Source organism: Sciurus vulgaris (genome assembly GCF_902686455.1).
Source record: "Sciurus vulgaris genome assembly, chromosome: 16".
Classification (NCBI taxonomy): Eukaryota; Metazoa; Chordata; class Mammalia; order Rodentia; family Sciuridae; genus Sciurus; species Sciurus vulgaris.
In genome coordinates, this window is record NC_136477.1 from 3,994,561 (window position 1) to 4,015,281 (window position 20,721).

At 55.2% G+C, this 20,721-nt stretch overlaps 1 protein-coding gene across 8 annotated transcripts in view; it reads right to left on the reverse strand.

Moving 5' to 3' along the window:
• The window catches only part of RFX2 (regulatory factor X2), a 79,805-nt gene that overhangs the window by 38,170 nt on the left and 20,914 nt on the right, over positions 1-20,721 (reverse strand). For 3 of the 8 annotated variants that reach the window (XM_079115309.1, XM_079115307.1, XM_079115316.1), the window contains exon 1: positions 2,354-2,683. The exons of 3 other annotated variants lie outside the window; for them this stretch is intronic. In XM_079115309.1, the coding sequence (XP_078971435.1) occupies positions 2,354-2,483 (130 nt within the window). In that variant the 5' untranslated portion in view covers positions 2,484-2,683. Of the gene's footprint in view, positions 1-2,353; positions 2,684-5,364; positions 7,464-7,527; positions 7,551-20,721 lie in introns of those variants that run through there. 2 more of the 8 variants (XM_079115314.1, XM_079115315.1) reach the window with 2 other exon arrangements.

A 20,721-nucleotide genomic window follows, 5' to 3' on the forward strand; every position in this document is an offset into this window, starting at 1 on the left:
GCTCAAATTTGCTGTGAACCTAAAACTGCTCTAAAGAGCTGAGTCTTAGCTGGACGGGGCATTGATAAACCCAGGAAGACTGATAAGAAGGAAAAATAAACAGAAAACAAACACATTTCTAAGCTCAGGACTAGAATGAAACACACTGCTACCGATCCTTGAGAAGTCGGGATGACAGGGAACGACCTGCTATCAAAACTCCACAGAGGAGATTCCTTAGAAAACTTGGAATGGAACCACCATTTGACCCAGCTATCCCACTCCTCGGCCTATACCCAAAGGACTTAAAATCAGCATACTACAGGGATACAGCCACATCAATGTTCATAGCTGCTCAATTCACAATAGCCAGACTGTGGAACCAACCTAGATGCCCTTCAATTGATGAGTGGATAAAGAAACTGTGGTATATATATACAATGGAATATTACTCAGCTATAAAGAATGATAAAATTATGGCATTTGCAGGCAAATGGATGAAATTGGAGAATATCATGTTAAGTGAGACAAGCCAATCTCAAAAATCCAAAAGACGAATGATCTCACTGATAAGCAGATGATGACACATAATGGGGGGTGGAAGGGGGGCAAGAATGGTGGAAGGAGGGATTGTATAGAGGGAAAAGAGAGGTGGGAGGAGTGGGGGGGAAGGAAAAAAATAACGGAATGAATCAAACATCATTACCCTATGTAAATGTATGATTATGCAAATGGTATGCTGTTACTCCATGTACAAACAGAAACAACATGTATCCCATTTGTTTACAATAAAAATTAAAAAAATTAAAAAAAAAAACTCCACAGAGGCAAGTTTTGGACACTATCTCTCAAGAACATAGTGCAAAAGTCATTAGCCAAAGATACAACCAACAGGACCCATACTTAATTCGTTAACTGAATTTTTTCCTTCTAATAGAGCCCTGCCTCTTTTCTTCCTTGACTGATTTTTGAAAAAGATGCCAAAAGCAATCAGAGGAAGAGAAGTCTTTTTTTCTACAAGCAGTGCTGGGCCAGCAGGATCTCCCTTCTCTGGTGGTGGGACTCGACCTCAACCCCTACCTCCCATCCCTACCTCCCACAAGATGCGAAACTGTTCAACAGCAGACTTACACGTAATCGTCTAAGAGAAAAAAATAGGGCCTTGGGCAAAGTTTTCTTACACATGGTGCAGAAAGCAATAAGCTCGTAAGAAAAATTTGAAAGGTCTTATCAAAATTCAAAACCTCTGCTCATTAAAATGCTCCATTAAGATCATGACTAGGTAGGCCACAGTCTGGAAGAAAATATTTGCAAAACCTTCAACAATAAAAAGACACATAACCTAAAGGGAGAATGGGCAAAAGGCTTGACCAGGCACTTCCCAAAGAAAGGTACACAGGCGCCCTTGAGCACTGGACCTCGCTGGTCACCAGGGACAGGCAAGTTGAAACCGCAGAGATGAGCCACCAAAGGCCACCAGGATAGCAGTGTCCCCTGGTCGGAGTGCCTGCAGCAACTGCAGCCCTGCCAGTTGCTTGTGGGCGTGAAAGGGCACAACCAGGCTGGGCAGGAAAGGCCTGCACCTTTCCTGACAGGTCAGACCCAGCCTGTAAGTCCCAGTACCCATCCAGCACGCATCCAGGAAGCAGGACACCACCACGTCCCCAGTGCACAACAGAGCTGCACTCAACAGCTGGGAAGCGGGAGAACCCAGGAGTTCCGCCTCCGGTGAACGCCTCCTGTGAACGGAAGAGCAGAGAGAGGGAGACTCAGAGGCGCCATTCGTCCCCAGAAGAAGAAAAACAGAAGAAAGAAGGAAGAGCTAAAAAGCAAACAGGAACAAGGCGGGCTTGCGACTCATCACCAGGGATGAGCCGCCCCGTCCGCAGCATGCGGACCAGTTTCCAAACTGATAGGCTGAGTGATGGCAGCGGGGTCCAAGGAGGGCGCAAGTGAGCCCACGAAAGGAATCTGAGGGCAGAAGCACGCGGGACGGGCTTGCTAGGGAGGTGGACGATGCTCAGTGGTGTGGGCAGGGTTAGGGGGACTCCATCGCCAGAATCAGCCAGTCAGGAGTCGCCCTTACTCCATGTGCAAAGTTTAAGACAGCATGATGGCTGTGGAGGATGGGGAGGCGGGTGCCTAGCGGCCAAGAAGGATACAGTGGAGCCCGCACAGGTGCTGGCCACGTGGGGCTCTGCCCAACGCGTCCACCGGGTGGGTGTGCAGGAGCACCATGTAGACGTGTGAGAAGTCAAGCACGCAGCTGCCAGCGCAAAAATGCAGCAGAGAACCGCAGGGCACAGGCTGGGCCCCGCTCCGCAACCCCACGCAGTCAGCCCTTTGCCCAGCCGCTCCGTGCTGCACACGCTACCTCCCGCAGTCGTCTGTTCGCTGTCTGTCATCACACCAACCATCAAGCGGCACAGTGCTGGTGTTCGGAAGACCCTGACTTTATTTAATAGCCCTGAGGGACAAGAGTGGTGCTGCTGATGTCCAGTCATGAGGAAGAAGCTATGAGCCCTTCCCTTATGTAAAAAGGTGGAAGCTCTTGAGTCAACGAAGAGATGAGGTAGCGCGGCCCAGGGCCACCTAGCTAGCCTTCACGGGGTGTGCTTCAGGGGAGACACGGTGCACACACGGGATGTGGCACTATCGTGGTCTCGGGCATCCTGGGGGTTCTGGAACATACCCCACGAGGACAAGGAGCAGGCGGGACAGGGTAGAAGCCAGCACTCTTGTCCTGACCTGAGCTGGCCCAGGGCATGGTGGGAGCATCGGCAGCGGCTGTCACACTGCCTCCTGTGTCCTCTCTGGTGTTCTTCCCACGGCAGCCCTGGGCAGTCTGCCTGTCCTCTGCGCATGCATCTCCTCAGAAGAGCCGACAGAAAGGAGAGGGGCCATGGGCACGACCTGCCACCTTGCCTCCCGGGCAGGGCCAACAGGTTGGTTGGCCCGAACCCCTTCAGCTCAGGAACATGCCCAAGTGCCATTTATAAGCCGAGCACGTTTCCTTTGCCATCTGGTCCGAGATAAGGGCAGGTGAGAAACCCACAGGGAAAGTGCGGAGTCAGCCTGCAGTTTCCCCTCCCGGGCGGGGCGCCAGCCTTTGGAATCTTCCAGTTATGCATTTGACCTTGAGTAAACATCCAAGTGCACAAAACGTGGGTGTTTGACCTTCTGAGATGCAGCTGAGTAAGACACCCCGGCGGGACATCTGCCGTGGTTTCCTGAGTGCATGCAAAGGGCGCAGGAGAGAGGCGATGCGACAGACGCAGCCCTGGATGAGGGCCGCGTGAATGAGTCTGCTGGGCACAAAGGGAAGCGCTTTCTGTTTACAGGAAAATACTCCCGTCACCTAGTAACCAGCAGCGTCAGGAAAGGAAATGCAGAAATGCTGCCAGCAATTTCTGGGCCCTGTTCCTGGCCTGCCGCTGACTCACTGCGACCTTAAGCAATCTCTTTGCTATTCCTGCTCCTCCCTACGCCAAACGGAGCTATCACCTGCCCCACGCAGGCTGGGGATGTTTTGACAACACGGGTCATCGCTGGGGTGACCCAGGAAGAGCTGAGTGCCCGCTGCTTCGTTCTGATGGGCTGGCTCCCTCGCTGTGGAGACTCGGGGCTCAGCTCATCTTGGTACCTGCTTGGTAGCACCCAGATGGCACGAGAGGCCTTTGGCCCCAAGGAAGCAATTCACTTCTTCCCTGTGAACAAGAGGGAACAGGCCCTCTCAGGAGGACCAGCTGCTTCAGAGTCCAGGTTCTCTGATCAATGTGATCAATCTTCACATTGATCTTACTACAGTGACCAGAAATGTCACGTCCACTTCCTCCTCTTGGCACCGTCCTACCCACGGGCCAGGTCTCAAGAGCTGCTTGCGTGCAGCCTGCTTTCGGGGGAGAGGTGGGTGACTCCCCTGCATCGTCCCCTGGGCACCCAGGCAGCCCGGGGCCCAGGGGCCAATCAAGGCTTCCAGTGGCAGCAGCGTGGATTCAGCGTCCTGGGCACTGCACCCGCTCCAGGCCAGGTTGTCCCCAGGGGGACAGCCACAAATGTCCCCAGACACTGCCTGGGCCTCCCTGGGGGGCAGAATGGTCCCTCATGGGAGCCTCCCCCCGTTGTGAATGGACACAGCTGTTTGAGGAGACTGGATAAGTGGTAAAATAAAGTGGCAGGCAGGCTAAGGACCGGAGAATGGCAGTTCTATATGGCAGACATGAAATCACCGGTTTAGCAGAGGAGGAGGGTGGCATTGGGAGGGACAGACCCCAGCTCTGCCCCTCTTGCAGCAAACTCCAGCCCCTAGGGCGACCGCTACTCTTCTGCCCACACCAGCCAGGGGCCCCACATCCCTCAGTCACTTTTTGCAGCAATGACCTTTCAAGGACGATCACTGGCTCCAAGTGTTTTTGAAATAAAGTATCTTCAGAATTCAAATTCCTTTTTCTTTTGCTAAGAACTGGGCTTCTGTTCCTGTTTTCTCCTCAGCAGCCAAATTTCCCCTGCTTCCTCCAGCAGAGGAAGAGCAGCAGAACCAGAGCGTGGTAAATGCTCTGAGGGGTTCTGGGCAGGCCAGCTGCAGGCACCGGAGCCCTGCGGTCACCCCTTCTGATCTTCAGAGCTTGGGACTGGCTACGCTGCCTGGGCCTCCTCTAGACTCAGGACCCATCACGCCGGGAACGCCGGATGACTTCCCTCTTAGAGAGGCCCGTTGGTTGCTGTTGACCGTGTGATGGACTTGGGGGCGGTTTCGATGACCCCGAGCCTTCACTGATCCTCCCATAGCACCGACTCTTGGTCGCTCCTCCTGCTGATTGAGATCACTGGAGAACCACAGGTGGAAACCTGGGGTGCACCGCGCAGAAACCAGAGGCCGAGGAGAGGTGTCCCAAGAAGTCTGGGGGCCTGGCGGCACCACCTCCCTCTCCCGCTCTTCTCCGCAGTTCTCACATCTGCCAGGGTTCACCCTGAGGCCTCCCTGGGGCTTCTTTGCAGTTTGGAAACTGTCTAGGCTTTGCTGCCATCTGCACTCGTCCTCTCTGATGGCCTCTCCTAGGGTCCCCTCTCCCCACTGCCTCGGTGTGATGATCTCACTGAACGTGACTCCCAGCACTGCCCAAATGGCCCGGCCATGTCCCCTGTCCAGCTGCTCCCAGACTCCACCTGGGCACCTCTTGGTGCCTCGCCAACCCCAAAGGGAGCTCCCTGCACTGAAAGTGCCTCCACTCCTGTTCCTACGCCCCTGGGCTGCTGGAGTGGCCCGACAGCTCCTGGCTGCACAGAGCGCTGGCTCAAGCCTGCTGCTTTCACCTGATTCCGGGCTGCTCGCCCTCCTTCTACTCTGGCTGCTGCTGTTTTAGGGAGCCTGCCTCCTCCTCTCACCTGGACGTACAGCTTCTGCCCTCTCGGACCCGTTTTCCTCCCCTTCAGGGTGATTCAAAAGACAACGTGTCTCTTCACTGCGCCTGGCTTGAACCTGACCAGTCCCCACAGGCTCCCAGGGCACACGGGCGTTCTGCATCAAGGCTGCCTAGTTGATGCCCCAAGGTGGGCTCCCAGGTGTGTGGGGGCTCCGGGCAACGGTGGTCCAGTGCACCCATGGTCCACCTGAGCCAGTCTGAGCCCTGCCTGGGGAGTGCGGGCCTCCCTCGCTAGCTCCGGCCTCGCCTCAGGCTCTGGATCCCGCTGGGGAGTGGGCTCCAGCAGGGAAGGCTTCCCCCCACCACATTCACAGCTGTGGGTGTCAGGGCAGCGCCAGGCTCACAGGGCTGGAGGGCGAAGGATGAGGCGAACTTCAAGTTCAAGTCCAGCACCAGCACACAGACGTGACTGAGGCCTGAGAAGGGAGAGGAGGACGTGGAACCCAGCCTGCTGGGACTGTTCTGAGCCTGGATCCAGTGGGTGCTTGAGAAATGACAGGTTGGGCGGGAAGACAGGCACAGCCCAAGGCAGCAGCCGCAGCAGCGCAGGCAGCGGCCATGCTGAGCACAGCACCCCCGTCGTGCCCTGAGGGAAAGGAATCCCCCCAACGGTCACCCCCACTCCAGAAATGAGGACACAGTCCGAGGCTCAGAAAGGTCATCCATCGACTGAAGGTCACCAGCCAGGAGGTGGCAGAGCCTGCCTTGAACTGGGTCTTTGGCTGCTGGCCTGTCCCATCACTTCTTGAACAGAGGGACACACAAGTACTGTGAGGCCTTGGAGCCTCTGCTTTCACACCACATGGGTCTGTTCCCAGGCCGCAGACACCGTCCCCACTTTGGCAAAAAGCTCAAAACTACAGCAGGAGTTTAGTGCCGTGCTTTAGAAGTTTCTAGAATCTGCTTGTCAGAGGCACAGTGAGTTAACTGATGGATTCCTGTGATGAACGATCACACAGATCCCAGTCGGACTTGCACATTCTGCCCACCCTGCTCAGTTCAAAAGTCAGGGAGGACCAGCAGCAGCTGCAAAGTGGACCAAAGTAGAATGGTGACCAGCGACACAAAGTCCCTCTCAAGTCACCCTGGCACTAGACATAGGGCTTCTGGACCTTAGCGCTCTTGGCTTTGGGGGCTGGGCGGTTCTTGCTTGTGGATGTCAATCCTAGGCACTCAGGGTGCTGAGCAGCACCCTGGCTTCTGCTCACTGGGTACCAATAGCAACTCCCCAGTCAGGACAGACACTGCCCAGTGTCCCTGGGGGCAGAAGCAGCCCACTGAGAACCACAGTCTCCAGGCACTTTCCATGCTCCTTCCCGCCACTCTGCAGCCACCTGGCTGTTTCCACCTGTGGCTTCTTGACCCCGTTCTCCTTGGGAAAGCAGAGTCTGGGTGTCAGTCTCTCCTGTGGCTCCCAGGCGCCTGCCCACTCCCCAGTACGCTGCCCACCGGCACTCGAGCTAGGCTCTGCGGGGAAAGGCTGCTCCAGGCACCCAGCTGCCCGCCTGCCACGGGGCTCTGCCTGGGGTTCTGCAGGCAGTCTGCGTGGGGTCCTGCTTGTGTATTCTGCTCCTGCTGGCTCTTCTCTTCCTCTTGCTTGCACCCAGGATGCCACCTTTTCTCTCCTTTGTGCACACTACCCAGGAGCAGGGAACGGCAAGGTAGCCGTGGGCAGCCAGGAGGGGCACAGGAGGCCAGTGGACACCTGAAGGCGGGCTTTTCTGGCCACTCCTGCAGTCGTTCAGAGCCCAGGGTGGAGAAGGAGCCAGCAGAAGTGACAAGTGACCTGCTAGGAGGCCTCTTCCTTGACAGCAGGACCTCTGGGTGGAAGGCCTGCCAGGAGATAGGAGCCTGTCAGGCCTGGGTGGCTCTTCCTGTGCACACAGCCGTCTCCAGGGACAGGGATGACCATGGAGTGATGGGAGTCCACGTTCCCCCCATGCTACGTGACTGATTCGGATAAGGGCGCTGGGCTCCCGACCCCATTCACCTCCCCGACTGGCTCCAGGCCGGCCCCTGCCTCCCTGGCGCGGGCACTAAACCAGTGGAGAAACCGCAGAGTCCCACTGGAGAGGCCCTTAAAAATCGCCCGACCTGCTCTCATCTGGCAGACGAAGAAATTTACCCGAAGCTGGTGTCTGCCCAGGCTGCAAAGCCTGACGGATGCGGAAGCAAGTGCTTCCGTGGGAAATTTTTAAAAAAATCAATTTAAAATAAAGTTTAAATGAGGCTCCATTCTCTTAAAAATGAGTTGCTCACCCTGGAACTGGGTACAGAATGATTCTGTGGGAGGACGGGTCTTTTCTTCACTACCCCGACCGCAACCTGCTGCGGACAAGGCACGGTTTTATCGACCTCAGGGAGTCTCTACTACGACAGAACTCATTCTTTCTGACTCTGGCGACACTTGCTGTCGCCGGGTCTTAGTTATTGCGTCTAGCAGGGCTGATGGCTAACAAGCTTGCTTTTTTTTTTTTTTTTTTTTAACAAGCTTGCCTTCATTTGTTATATAACACAAATGATGTTCCACTATAAATCAGCTGCAAAAGAAAGTTGGAGAACTTGTTTAGCTCCTTTAAATAGTGCCAGGACATGCGCTTACCTGCTGCCCCCAAGGGCAGCGAGTGCCTTCTGGCGCATTCAGCTGCACGTCCAATGGCCTTTAAAAGAAAAAACCCACCCATCGACCGTGAGCCTCCCCACAAGCCAGCGTGGCCTGCGGGACTGCGGGCTGCTGTGTCTGTCACAGGCGGCACTTCTGCAGTCGGCTGTATTAGTCAGACTGCACTCCAGATGGTCACGGGAGGACAGAGTCCCCACCAAAAACCTGCCCTGGTGAATGGTTCTCAATTTATAGCCCGCTGTGGGGGCGGGGGTGGTACTGGGAAGAGGGAAAGACATGTGTCACCAGCTCTGAATGAAGTTCAGGGCCCTGTTTACCCAAGCAACCAGCCCTCGTAAACAGTCGCTATCTCGGCCGCTGCCGCGGGGGCGGGTGGGGAGGGAGACTGTTTTGATCATGACCCGACCTGTGCTGCGCTGCACGGGGCCCACACACGGCACCTGCCAGTGGGGGCGCACACCTTCCCCTGGTAAGTATACCAGGCACGTCCCGAGAGGGTCACCTGAGAACCCACCTCTAAACAGGAGTGCCCAGCACTCAGAACCAGCAGGTTCCGGGTCTCTGTCACCTGCCAACCCCGAACTGAACTCCAGGTTCAAGTCTGCTCTTCTGGCGTTGCTGAGAGGCGTGGAGAAACTGCAGAGTCATCAGTGAGGTGAGGCGGTGGGTGGCCAAGCAATGATTCTACACACACGAGGAATCAGATCAGAAGAGAAAGGCCACTTAAGACTCCAGGGGGCGTCCAGCCAGAGCAGTCTGGGGCAGAGCCAGCGGCTCTCACTCCCACAGGGGGAGATGCTGACAACACGCGTTCCAAGCAGACCCTGAGGACCCCTGTCTACCTGTGGAGGCACACCAGACGCAGCATAATTTAATCAGAGACAAATATATGCAGATGTTCAATTAAAAACCGCAGTCCTCAGTGCTGTTTGCCTGGCCCTCATTGTTTGCTAAGTAACAACGGTTGCCAGGGACAACGCAGTCCACTCCCGTTTCCAAGCGCCTGTTGCTGGGCAACAGGGAGAATACTTCCCAAACCAAACAATGTCATCCCCAGAGCAACCCCTCTATCTCACACTAACCAGATCTAAAAAAAACCTCCCAAATATGTCATCTATTATTTTCAGAAGCCTGAAGAGAAAGGCAAATAATCTCTTCTCTAGGGTAACCGAGGGGAAAACAGTTTACCATATTTGTTCTGAAATAACAAAACCCAAGGAGGACCAACTCTCCCCACAGTGGTAGGATTTCAAGCCTTCCTCGGCCTGGAAGGAGAAAATGCCTTTTTCTCCGAGAGGAAGAATGTATTTATCACCAAACAAACCGTGTGGGATAGTTTATAGCTGCACAAGTGTGTTCTGGGCAAACTAAAAGGAACTGGGGATTAAGCCACTAGAAAGCAGTGCAAAGCCCGAGCAGGGGAGAGCCGCAGCCTCAGGCATGGGCCAGGCCTGCATGGCTGTGCCTCAAGGGACCCGCAGAGCCTGTCACCACTGCAGCCCAGGGAGTGGAGGCTGCTGAGAGAAAGCCGAGTCCCAGCAGATGCCCTCTGATGTGGGGACACACAGCGGGCACAGCCTGGAAGCTGGCACCAGGGAGGTCCCCAGCAGGAGCACTCCTGACCCAGGAAGGAGAGGGACACAGCCAAGCTCGCGGCCAGTGCAGGCCCTGTGCCGCAGAGAGGGGAGAGGGAGCGCGGGGTCCAGGGCCCTGGCTGCCAGGCCCGCACTCTGGGCTATAGAGGCCGGTAGATCTGAGCTCGGTTAAGCCCCTGCAGCTCTCAGCTCAGGTCTGGAAGGAGAGACGGACAGGGTCGTGCACAGATGCCATCCTGGAGTCACTTCTAGAACCAACGCAAGGGAACCGTCATGCCTCCCTGGAGGGAAGGTGGATTCCAGGCTGTAGGATTTGAACCTGTGCTCCCAGGAGCCTACGAATGCACAGCCAGACCCACAGATGAGTGGCAATGGGGGCAGGTGATGGCATGGAGCTCCGGGCCTGGAGGGACAAACAGCTAGAGCCAGGGCCTTGGAGCCTGCTGGGGCACAGCTCAGGAGACGCAGCTGGACTCTGCCTGGCCCCCTGCACTGAAGGCAGGCTTTTGATGCACAGCTGTGAGGACCCCAAACCTCCCGACCAGAAGAGTGGTTCATACGGAAGCCTAGATGTGTCATCCATTGATTTGAACCAGACAGCTGAATTCTACCAGGCACTGCCCAGTAGTCAAAATGTACAAAACGTCCGTCCTTCCTTGAGCGTATTCTCTAGTACGCGTGCTTTGCAGGGACACATACAAAAATAAACGAAAAAGATGGAGAGGGTGCTTGTCAGATGGTGATAGATGCCCAGGGGAGAATCAAAGCAGACGGGGACACTGTGGGGCACAGGGTGTCAGTGCCTCCCTGAGCAGGTGCCCTGGAGGAAAGAGATGAGGAAAGTGAGGGAAGCACCCACTCAGATAGGGAAAGAGTGTTCCCAGTGGCAGGAACCGCCAGTGCAAAGGCCCTGTGGCCAGACCATGTGTGGTCTGTGAACAGAGTCGAGTGAACCAGAAGGCAAGGGGGAGGAGCCAACCGGCCATCACACAGGCTCTGGCTTTGGCTTGGAGTGAAATGGAAGTGACCACAGGGTTTGAAATGGGGGGGCCTGGTCTGACTTGCATTTTAACCAGGACCCTCTAGCTGCTGGACTGAGATCAAGTGAAGAAGAAAAAGGAAGGCTGAGGGCAGTTAACAGGCTAATGAGACAATCCAGGCAGGAGGTGGTGGCCTGGCCAGGGTGATGGCAGTGGACTCTGCAAGTACAGATGGTAGTATATGGGGTGTGAGAGGAAGGCATGGTGTGCCCCTAGGGTTTCTGGCAATGGAAAGGATGGGGAGAGGAGGGGGCAGATGTAGCAGGCAGCAGCTGAGAGCTGAGGGTGTGAACTTGACACCCAGGAGAGCGCTCAGATACCCGTGGGAGTGTGGAGAGAGCAGGCAGGGATGCAAGTCCTGGGGGGAAAGGGCTGCACCGAAGCCCTCAGTGTAGAGAAGACGTGACTGGAGACCTCAGTGTACAGAAGTCATGACTGGAGACCTCAGTATACAGAGGATGTGACTGAAGACATCAGTGTAGAGAGGACATGACTGGAGGCATCAGTATACAGAGGACGTGACTGGAGGCATCAGTGTACAGAGGATGTGACTGGAGGCATCAGTGTAGAGAGGACATGACTAGAGACCTCAGTGTATACATGACCTATTAAAAATCAAGAGACTATCTGGGTTCACCAAAGGAGAGGACAGACAAAAGGCCCAGGGCAGAGTGAAGTTGAGGTCACAATGACCAGGACAGAGCACTTCCAAGAGAGCAGTACGCGATCAGCCAGAGACTGCAGTGGGCTCAGGAGAGCCCAAGTGAGCTGGAGTCTAGAAGGATAGACTTTGATGGATAGGGAAAGAGAGGAACAGGGTGGCAGCTGGGAGGGGAAGGTCCAGAGGGGTTTCTGAAGACAGATGAGGAGCAGATGGGAGGGAACTGGCATAGGCGGAGGAGGGAGACTCGCTAGTGGACAGTCCTCTCATGGCAGGACGGGTCAAGGGGTCTAGCAGAAGGGGTGGGGTTGGCCGGAGCTATGTGTACGGACATTTGTCCACAGCTACAGGAGAGAAGGCAGGGTTTCCACCTGGATGCAAGGAGGTGGGGTGTCATTAAGTCACAGTCGTTTGGAGGAGACCCTGGTCCCCAATGGCATTCCTCAGCTGTGGAATTCCTGCATCTACTCCTGGTCAGGCTTGACAGCCACAGCCCTGTCCCCCTCAAGCTGCTGGGAGCCTTGGTCTCAGCAGGGTGGGAGGGTCTGGGGATGGCCTGGCATCTAGTACAACGACTTGGGCCTGCAGATTCACGTCACGTCTCCAGCAGACCGGCTTGCAGATGGCCAGCCCAGGTCCAGGGCTCCCCAGGGCCCCACCTCTGCCGCCTGACCGGAGGGCCAGCCTTGGTGTTCAGGTCGCACAGATCAGCTTTGACGTAACTTTCTTTATGGTTCTACGCAGTTTTTCCAGTCCACCAAAGTGACTAATCTGTCCATGCTCATTTCTAGAAATGAGGTTCGATATATGTAGTTATTTTTTCTTACCAAACATGTGACCTGAAATAAGAAAAGGTTATAGAGCTACACAGAAGCATAAATGCACATTTGTTGCTAAGTCATGCTTGAACGATGCAAGATTACCAGAAGCGTACAGCAGGTCCAGGAGTGCGGCCAGGAACCCTGCCATGAGCATTTCCAAAGCACAGTTCTGCTCTGGGTGACAATGAACTTGGCCAGCCAAGGGGCTCCACTTGTCTTCTGGTAGGAAAGAACCTGCTACTGTTTTTACTTATTTGTTTGGGTGCTGGGGATCGAACCCAGGGCCTCGCACATGCTGGGCATATGCTGTCCCCCAAGCGGCACCCAGCCCTGCCCTGGCTTGTAAGTAGTCATCAGTCTGCGAGGTATAGACCCATCTCATGATTGGCCCAAGATGAACAAAGGTGTCAAAAAGATAAGGGGAAGGAAGGACAGAGAGTGAAACAGATATTATCACCTCACGTACACATACGACTGCGTGACCGACGTGATCCTGCAACACGTACAATCAGAAAAATGGGAGATGACACTCTGTTTTATGTATCAGCTATCAACATGTATAAGTGCACTCTACTGTCATGTACACTGATTAGAACAAATAAAATAAAATACATTTTTTAAAAAATGCCTTCAGCTGCAGCCAGGGATCTCTGAAGAAAAGAAGACGAAGCAAGGAAAGATAAAATTAGAAATCTTTATTTATTCCATCTGTCACCTCCCCTCTGCATCTCAAAGCCCACTGTCCAATCCAACAGGGACAACAAAAGGACATTCTATTCCTGTCGCCATGAGAGTTTCAACCCCAAAGTCAAACCTCAGCGCCTCTGACAAAATGCAGCAAACAAGTCTTTTTGTTGAGCTCCTCATTCTGATTAAACTCAAAGAGGAATGTCCGAGGTATTTTAGGCTTTTAAACTAATTAGTCCTAATTAGGTCTAAGAAGAAACACTAAAATCAATTCTGTCTTAAAATCTAAGTCAAAGCTTGGGAGAATGTTATTTTCAAGTGTTAGGTTGAGGGTGAAGGCGCCTTCGGACCTCGGAGTCCCTGAGCGCTTTCCATCACAGGGAGTAGACTGGGGCCGACTGCCACCAGGACAGGAACTGATCCTTCCAGGGCTGCTGGGCCTCTCTGCTCCCAGCTCTGTAGTGAGTCAGCTCCTGAAGAGCAAAAGATGATTTTGGAAAACAATGGAATGAAATGTCCTAACTCTGCTGGACAAGTGGGAAGGGATGGGCTCGGAACACACCTTAAGGGCTCAGGCATCGCCCTGCCTGCGGCTCCCAAGCCCCCTCCTTTCCTGCTCACAGCTGGCCCCGACAAGCCACTGCCTTGCAAAGCCATCCACGTCCACCTTCCCCCCATTCTAGGCCTCTAGATGTCTTGGGTAAGTCTCCCTACCTGGCTGCTGGGGACACTTTTCAGAGCATCCACTGACACTTTGCATCTCTTTAAAAAGAGAAATAGAAAATTTGCATCCAAATAGAATTTGAAACTATTCACATAAGGAATGAAGAAGCCATGGTGGCCCATACTGGTAATGTCAACGACTCAGGAGGCTGAGGCAAGAGGACTGCAAGTTGGAGGCCAGCCTGGGCAACTTGGTGAGACCCTGGCTCAAGATAAAAAAAAAAAGGGCTGGTGATGCAGCTGAGTGGGGAAGCACCCCTAGGCTCAAGCCCAGCACCTCAGAAAGGGGGGGGGAAGGAAGGTGATGCTCACACAGGTTGGGCGATAGAGTCCAGGTGCGGACTGTGGCCAGGTTCCTTTTATGATGCGAATGTCGTGCTTAAGGCTTAAGATTAGATCCAATATCCACAGCCGATCTTGATAATTTGGGCCAAGGGGTCCGCTCCAGGGAGGCTGAGCTATCGGAACTGACCCTCCTCGGTCCACTTGGACCAGGGATGAATCTGTGAGGCCGCTGTACCAGGAGAAAGCTGCCCACTCCCCATCCTGCTAGCAAACGACCAGGGAGGGTCGTCTACACACAGGCCTGTGGACCACCACAGCAACCCCCAGACCGACCGGCCCTGGGGCAGGCGCTCGGCTCTGGGTGGCTCCCACTCCCTCCACAGTGGTCAAGGTCAGGACTCAGGAAGGTGGAAACGAATGAAGGGCAGCCCTGCCTACAGCGACTGGCCACGGCCGGCAACCGAGGACGGCCGGGCTTCCATCACTGCGGGATGATGGGGGGGGGGGGGGGGCCCGGTGCCCCCAGGATGGGTGCGGCACGTCCTTCCTGTAGCTTTCTCGCTTCTCATGCCTCCCTCGAGTGGCAAGAGGGAGGCCAGCAGACCGCCCTGCCCTTGCCGCACGGAGCTGGGGTCTCCCCTGAGGGCCCCCCGGAGGCCCCTTGGGAGCCACGATCATTTGCTCAACAAATACAGTCTGAGCAGCTGCCAGGGGCTGACGTGGCTCCAAGGCTGGGGACACAGCAGGGAACCAGCAAGACTAAGCCCCTGACAATGGATGACAACGAGGACACGAGGACACGATGACAGGAGATGACAAATGCTCTGAAGAAAAGTGAACCCGAAGGAGCAGGAGAGGGCAGTGTGGAGTGGGGAGGGGACGAGGCGACAGTGGGCGCAGATGAGGTGGAGGTCAAGAGCGCTGGGAAGGGCCTCTGCCCAGGGTGTACCGGGTCACCCGGGGTCACGCAGGCGGTCCGCCAGGCGAGGGGTGGGGAGAGCTGGAGGGACTCTGGACTCAGCACTGTGTCCCCAGGATTCACAGTAAGGAATGCTGTGCCCATCGATGGCCTTGGGAGGTGGGAGTGGGCCGCTCACCAGGGCAGGGTCACATCTTTATCCAGGGACCTCAGTCACCTGGAGAGGAGTCCTGCTGGCAGCCGGTGGTGGACTCTGGGTCTCCAGAACTGAGAGAGAATTCTGCGGGGTTCAGGACAGCCGCCCTGTGGTGCTGTGTGGTGCCACCCATACCGAAGATGACCAGGTGGAGGAGACGGCCTTGGGAGGGAAGGGCCCGGGGGCTTCTGGCTTTCGCTGTGAGTGCGAGGGATCTGACGTCAAGGCTATGGGGCAGAGGACTTTCACAGGTGGCACGAGTCAAGGCTGATGACCAGCCAGGTGGCAGTGAGCTGCGAGGGCGGCTCTGGTGCAGGAGATGCCCCGCCAGCCAGATCCGAGCGGAGAGCGAGGCGAGGGGCGAGGCTGCCGCTGCTGGGCCTGCACGAGGGGCCCGTGGGGTGAGTGGACAGGCGAGAAGTGGACACGGGCACTGGGCATCAGACCACACCCAAGTGCAGCTGCCGCCTGGGATTTTGGGGAGTGAGCCAGGCTGGAGGTGAAGATGCATTTCAACGCTGTGACTTGATGAGCTCACCAGGAAAGTGGGTGTAGACAGAGCACAAAGAGAACCCTCAAGTTCAAGGTCAGGAGCAGTGGGAGGATCTGGCAGAGGGGACGAGGAGATGCCACCAGGGAGAAAGGAAGGAAACAAAGAGCAGAAAGCCCTGGAAGCCAGGCAGCAGAGCGACACCACAACTCAATACGGTGGCCAAGAGGCGGCGCCGGGATCCACATCCCAAGTCCAGTGACCTTCAGCTGGGGACTCAGATCTTCTTCCATTTCTTATCTGTCGATGGAGAAAATCATTCTAACCACTGCGTGGCTGTCAACCAGAACAACGTCCCCCAAGTCGGGGCTCCATGGCCGCAGCGCTCCCTGTGTCACCCTGCCACTCACGCCGGGCGACCTCATGGGGATCTCTGCTGACTTGTGCCCATCTAAGCACCGAGACTCTAAGAGCAGTGACTCCTGATGGTCTTCAGCAAGGGCCTCTGCCACTCACTCCTCCATGATCCCCGCACCCCACCAATCCCGGCCGCTCTGCGTCCAGCTGACGGCGCTGCCCCGCTGTTGGAGGAATGGGTTCCGTCATCAGCCCCTCTTCCCTCCGCAGAAGTCCCCCTGCGCAAGAGGCCGCAGGGCGTGCCCACCACTGGGCACCTGCCACCTCTCCCCAGCCAAGCCCAGCACTTCCCCAGCTGCTGGGCCAACGGTGCCGACACTGCCGTGCCAGGCACCCTGGCTTCTGGTGACGGAGGGAAGAGGCCTCGAGGCGCCAGTGCCGGCGGGAGAAGGCCTCGCTCGCTCCTCTGCTGCAGGCTTCTGGGGAACGCCACACCGAACGGGCGGGGGCTCTGCCCAGTCCTCTTGCAGCACTAATTCAAGGGCAGCGGAGGCGCCTGCAGGACCAACCAGGGTCACGCTGCAGAGCCAAGCGCCCAGCCGGTGAGCGGGCTGCCGCGGAGGGGCGGGCTCTCAGAGGGGGCAAAGGGCCTTCTGAAGAGGTCTTTCCTTTTCTCAGCACTTATCCTTGAAAAACACGCCCAAGCAAAAAAGCACACGCCACACGAACACGCAACGTTCAGAGCAGCGTTATCCACACGACAGCCCCGACGGGAACCTGCCCAGTGGCTGTGGACAGGCAGACAGAACACGCCATCCGTCCATCCACAGAGTGGAATATTATTTGAGCATAAAAAGGAACAAGGCTCTGACACACCACACCAGGGTGGGCCATGAGGACCCCGTGCATGGAGAGAAGCAGACACGAAAGCCACAGCGTGTGGCCCCTGATAGGAGCATTCAGAACGGGTGTGGATTTGTGGGTGCCGGGCCTGGGAAGGGAAACGGGTCAACTATCGACGGGACCAGATTTCCTTCTGGGGTGAGGAGATGGGGTGACGGCCGCAGAGCTTTGTGAATATGCTAAAAGTCAATGAACCAAACGGTTTAAACAGGTGAATCTTATGACAAGTAAAACAGCATCTCGGCGAAGCTATAAAGAAAAGGGTGGAGTCAGCTGAGGCCACCAAAAATCAGAGGCAGAGCATCGTTCATCAGAGGGGGTCCCTCCCTCACCCCTGGCTCTCCCACTCACCCTCCAGGCAGAGAGATCCAGCCCTGCGGCGCTGCCCCAGTAGCGCTGACTCAGCGTGAACTGGTGTCCAGCATGTGGCTATGTGATGGGCTCTGTGAACAGGCACAAGGCCTCGGAAAGACCCAGAAGGACACAGACTGTATTATTCACAGGGTTCACCTCGTCGGAGGTGAGAGGGCAGCAGGAGGAGAGAGAAACGCATCTCTTAAACCACTCCTGCAGACCAGCAACGTGCACTTGCCTAACTTGGACATCAGTTTAAAAACTGCAGGTCACTTGTCAGCCTCTAAGAGACACCAGTTCTTATAAAATGGCACACTGTCCACAGGATGCCGTTTGGGAGGGAAGACCACTTCTCTTGAACTGCAGCAGGGGCTGGAGCAAGGCTTGAGTGTGTCCCCAAAGGTGCGTGTGCTAGAAGCTTGGTCTCTGGGGGGCTGTGTTGTGGAACCAGCTAGGTGTGGGGCTTAGTGGGAGCTCACTGGGTCACCGGGAATCTCAGAGTGGATTAGTTCCTAAGACAGCAGGCTGATGTAAGAAGAGTGAGCTGGCCTCTCCTGGTCCCTGGCTTCCTGTCTCACCATGTGATTTTCCTTCTCCAGTGCATTCCCAGCGGAGTGCCATCTGCCATGTTGTGATGTAGCCAGAGGCCCTCACCAGAGCCCAGCAGATATCGGGGCCATGCTCTTGGATCCCCAGAACCGCGAGCTAAATTTTAAACCTCTCTTCTTTACAAATCACCTAGCCTCAGGTATTCTGTCATAGCAACAGAAAAATGGACTAAGACACACTTACACCCAGAGGTTTTAAAATCCATCCCCATCCATCCATCCATCATTAAAGAAAATTTACAAACTGGAACATAGCTATAACAGACAACTTGGCAACAAAAAGGAACAAACTACCAACAGAGAAAACAACACGGGTGAATCTCAAATGTGTTACACCAAGTGAAGGAAGCCAGTGTCAAAAGCTATGTGCTGTATGTTCTGACTTCCATGATGTTCTGGAGAGGCAGGCAGAAGACGGCAGCTAGGGACAAGAGCAGGACAAGGCCTGACTGTGCAGGGTGCTGGGATTACTCCCTCTCCTGTGGTGGTGGAGAATGTGTGCAAGTGCAAAAGCTCAGAGCAGCAAACCCAGACATGACTGTGTGGCTCTGAAACAGAAGACATAGAAAGGAGGCTTCCCGTGCGTGCTGTGCTGTGGGTGGAGCCCCGGGCCTTGCACGTGACAGGCAAGTGCTGTACCACCAAGCTGCACTCCTGGTCCCAAAAAGCCAGAGGGAAGAGAGAAAGTAAAGAGTGTGACTTCTGAGTGCCGAGGCCATTCTAAAGGAACAAGCTAGGTGAGAGCACTGCTCCTGAGCTGCCGAGGCCTCATGCAGGGTCACGCTAGTCACCAGACACAGGAACCCATTCCAGAGAGATGCGGCCATGGTGTCAGGTGACTGAAGAGGGCAGGGACTGGGGTTGGTGGTGGAGAGGGGCTCCTGACCTCCTGACAGGCCACTTGGGGTGGCACTAAGGGTGGCATTGGACTGAGACAGGATGGCCACTGAGAAGGGGACAGCCATGGAAGGTGTGGGAAAGAACACTCCATGCACAGCAAATGACAGGTGCAAAGGCCCCGGGGCAGCAGAGCACAAGGAGCTGAAGAGGTCAGTGAGGCCTTGGGGCACAGTGAAAAGTCTAGACTTCATTCTAGTTACCAAGGAAATTCTGGGAACGCTGAACCCATGGGCACAACACAACCTTAGATTATAAAAGGGCACTCTTTTCAGATCATGGGGAGAATGAGCAACAGTGAAAACAAAAAGCAAACCCTCCTGAGGCTCCTTCAGCCTAATAACTGTGCTTCCAAGACCTGAGCAGAGCGGGCACAGCATTCTGCCTCCTCATGAAGAAGTGAGCGACACGAAGCCCACTCGGCAAGGCCAGAGAGGGCGCCCGCCTTCATGCAGGGCATGGCACGTAGAGAACCCTCCCAGCTCACACACGTTCGTGGGCTCGTTAATTCAGGGTTGACTGCCGCTGCTGACTTTCAAATGCCACTGCACAAACTTAATCCACCTCTCGCCTTCCTTCCGCTGCCCTAGAAGCACGCCTTTCCCGAGAGAGGTGGGTCAGCAAGTTCACTCCGCACAGCTCTCCAGGCGGCCCTCGGGCAACTGTCCAGGGCCCTGCAGCCAGGTCCCTGTGAGTGGCGGGATGGAGGGGCTCACCAGAGCCAACCAGGAGGCCTGGGTTTCCGATTAACGTCACCCTGGGAAAAACCACTATTCTACTATCATGAGTTTATACTGTGGTAGAAGACACGTAACAATTTGCCATTTTAACTGTTTGGAAGGGCACAGCCCAGTGGCATCAAGCCGTCTCCACCACCCATCTCCAGAACTTTCCGTCCTCCCAAACTGAAACTCTGTCCCCATCAAACACTGACTCCCGCTGGCTCCCAGTCCTGCTTCTGGTCTCTGTGGCCCGAGGACTCCAGGGTCCTTCTGTGAGGTCTTGCAGCCTAGGTCAGCATCATGTCCCCAAGGTTCATCCACAGCGAGGCATGTGTCAGAATCTCCTTCCTTTTAAAGGCTGAATAATATTCCACGGTGTGGATGGCCACACCGCCTGGCTGGGAGTCAAGCCGTGGGGACAGTGGTGTGCACAGAGTGCCCCAGCTCCTGGGGGCACCCAGAGCGGGTTTGCTAGGTCATGAGGCAAATTCCACTGCATGTCCCAGGAACCTTCCTGCTGTTCTCCGGGGGCAGCACGTCCTGCCCCACCAGCTCCTCCAGGTGCACAGCAGCACCCTTCTTACCCAGACAGCAGCCGGGTGTGAACGGCCACTCCTGTGGCTGTGGTTTGTGTGGCCTTGAGGATCTGTGTGCTGCCACTCTCGCAAGCCACTTGCCACTTGCACGCCTCCTTTGGAGAAACGTCTACTCAACACGTTTGCCTGTTTTGTAATGGGGTTATTCTTTTCCTCAATTCACTGTTTTTATTGATTTTTTGTGGCACTGGAGACTGAACCCAGGGGAGCTTCACCACTGAGCTTACCAAGGCCCTTCTGATTCTGTTTTGACAGAGGGTCTCTCTAACTTGCCCGGGCTGGCCTGGAACTTGCCATCCTCCTGCCTCAGCCTCTCAAGCCACTGAGATGACAGGTGTGGCCACCGCACCCAGCTCTCCCCTGAAGTTCTGGATCCTCGTCCCTTATTATATGATCTGCAAATATCTTCTCCCATCACTTGGTTTGCCTGAGGACACTGTCCTCTGGTCAAGTCCAGCTTATCCATTTTTGTTGCTGCCTATGCTTTTGGTTTCACACCAAGAAATCACTGCCAAATCCAAAGCCGTGGAGAAGACCTCGTATGTTTTCTTCTAAGAGTTTGATATTCTAGCTCTAACATTTAGGTCTTTCCTCTACTTTGAGTAAGTTTTTATATATGATACAAAATTAGGGTCCAACTTCATTCTTTTGGCTGTAGAAATCTGGCTTCCCCAACATGATTGGTCCCCTCTGAATGATCTTGCCACCCTTGTTGGAGTGACACATTACAAAGAAGTAGTTAAAGGCAAGCACCAACACACAAGGATCCAATCTTGCCAGAAAGGGCGCAGTGTTAAAATCAATCTGCGAGGGAGGCCTCCGTGACTCCGGCTGTTTCCCGT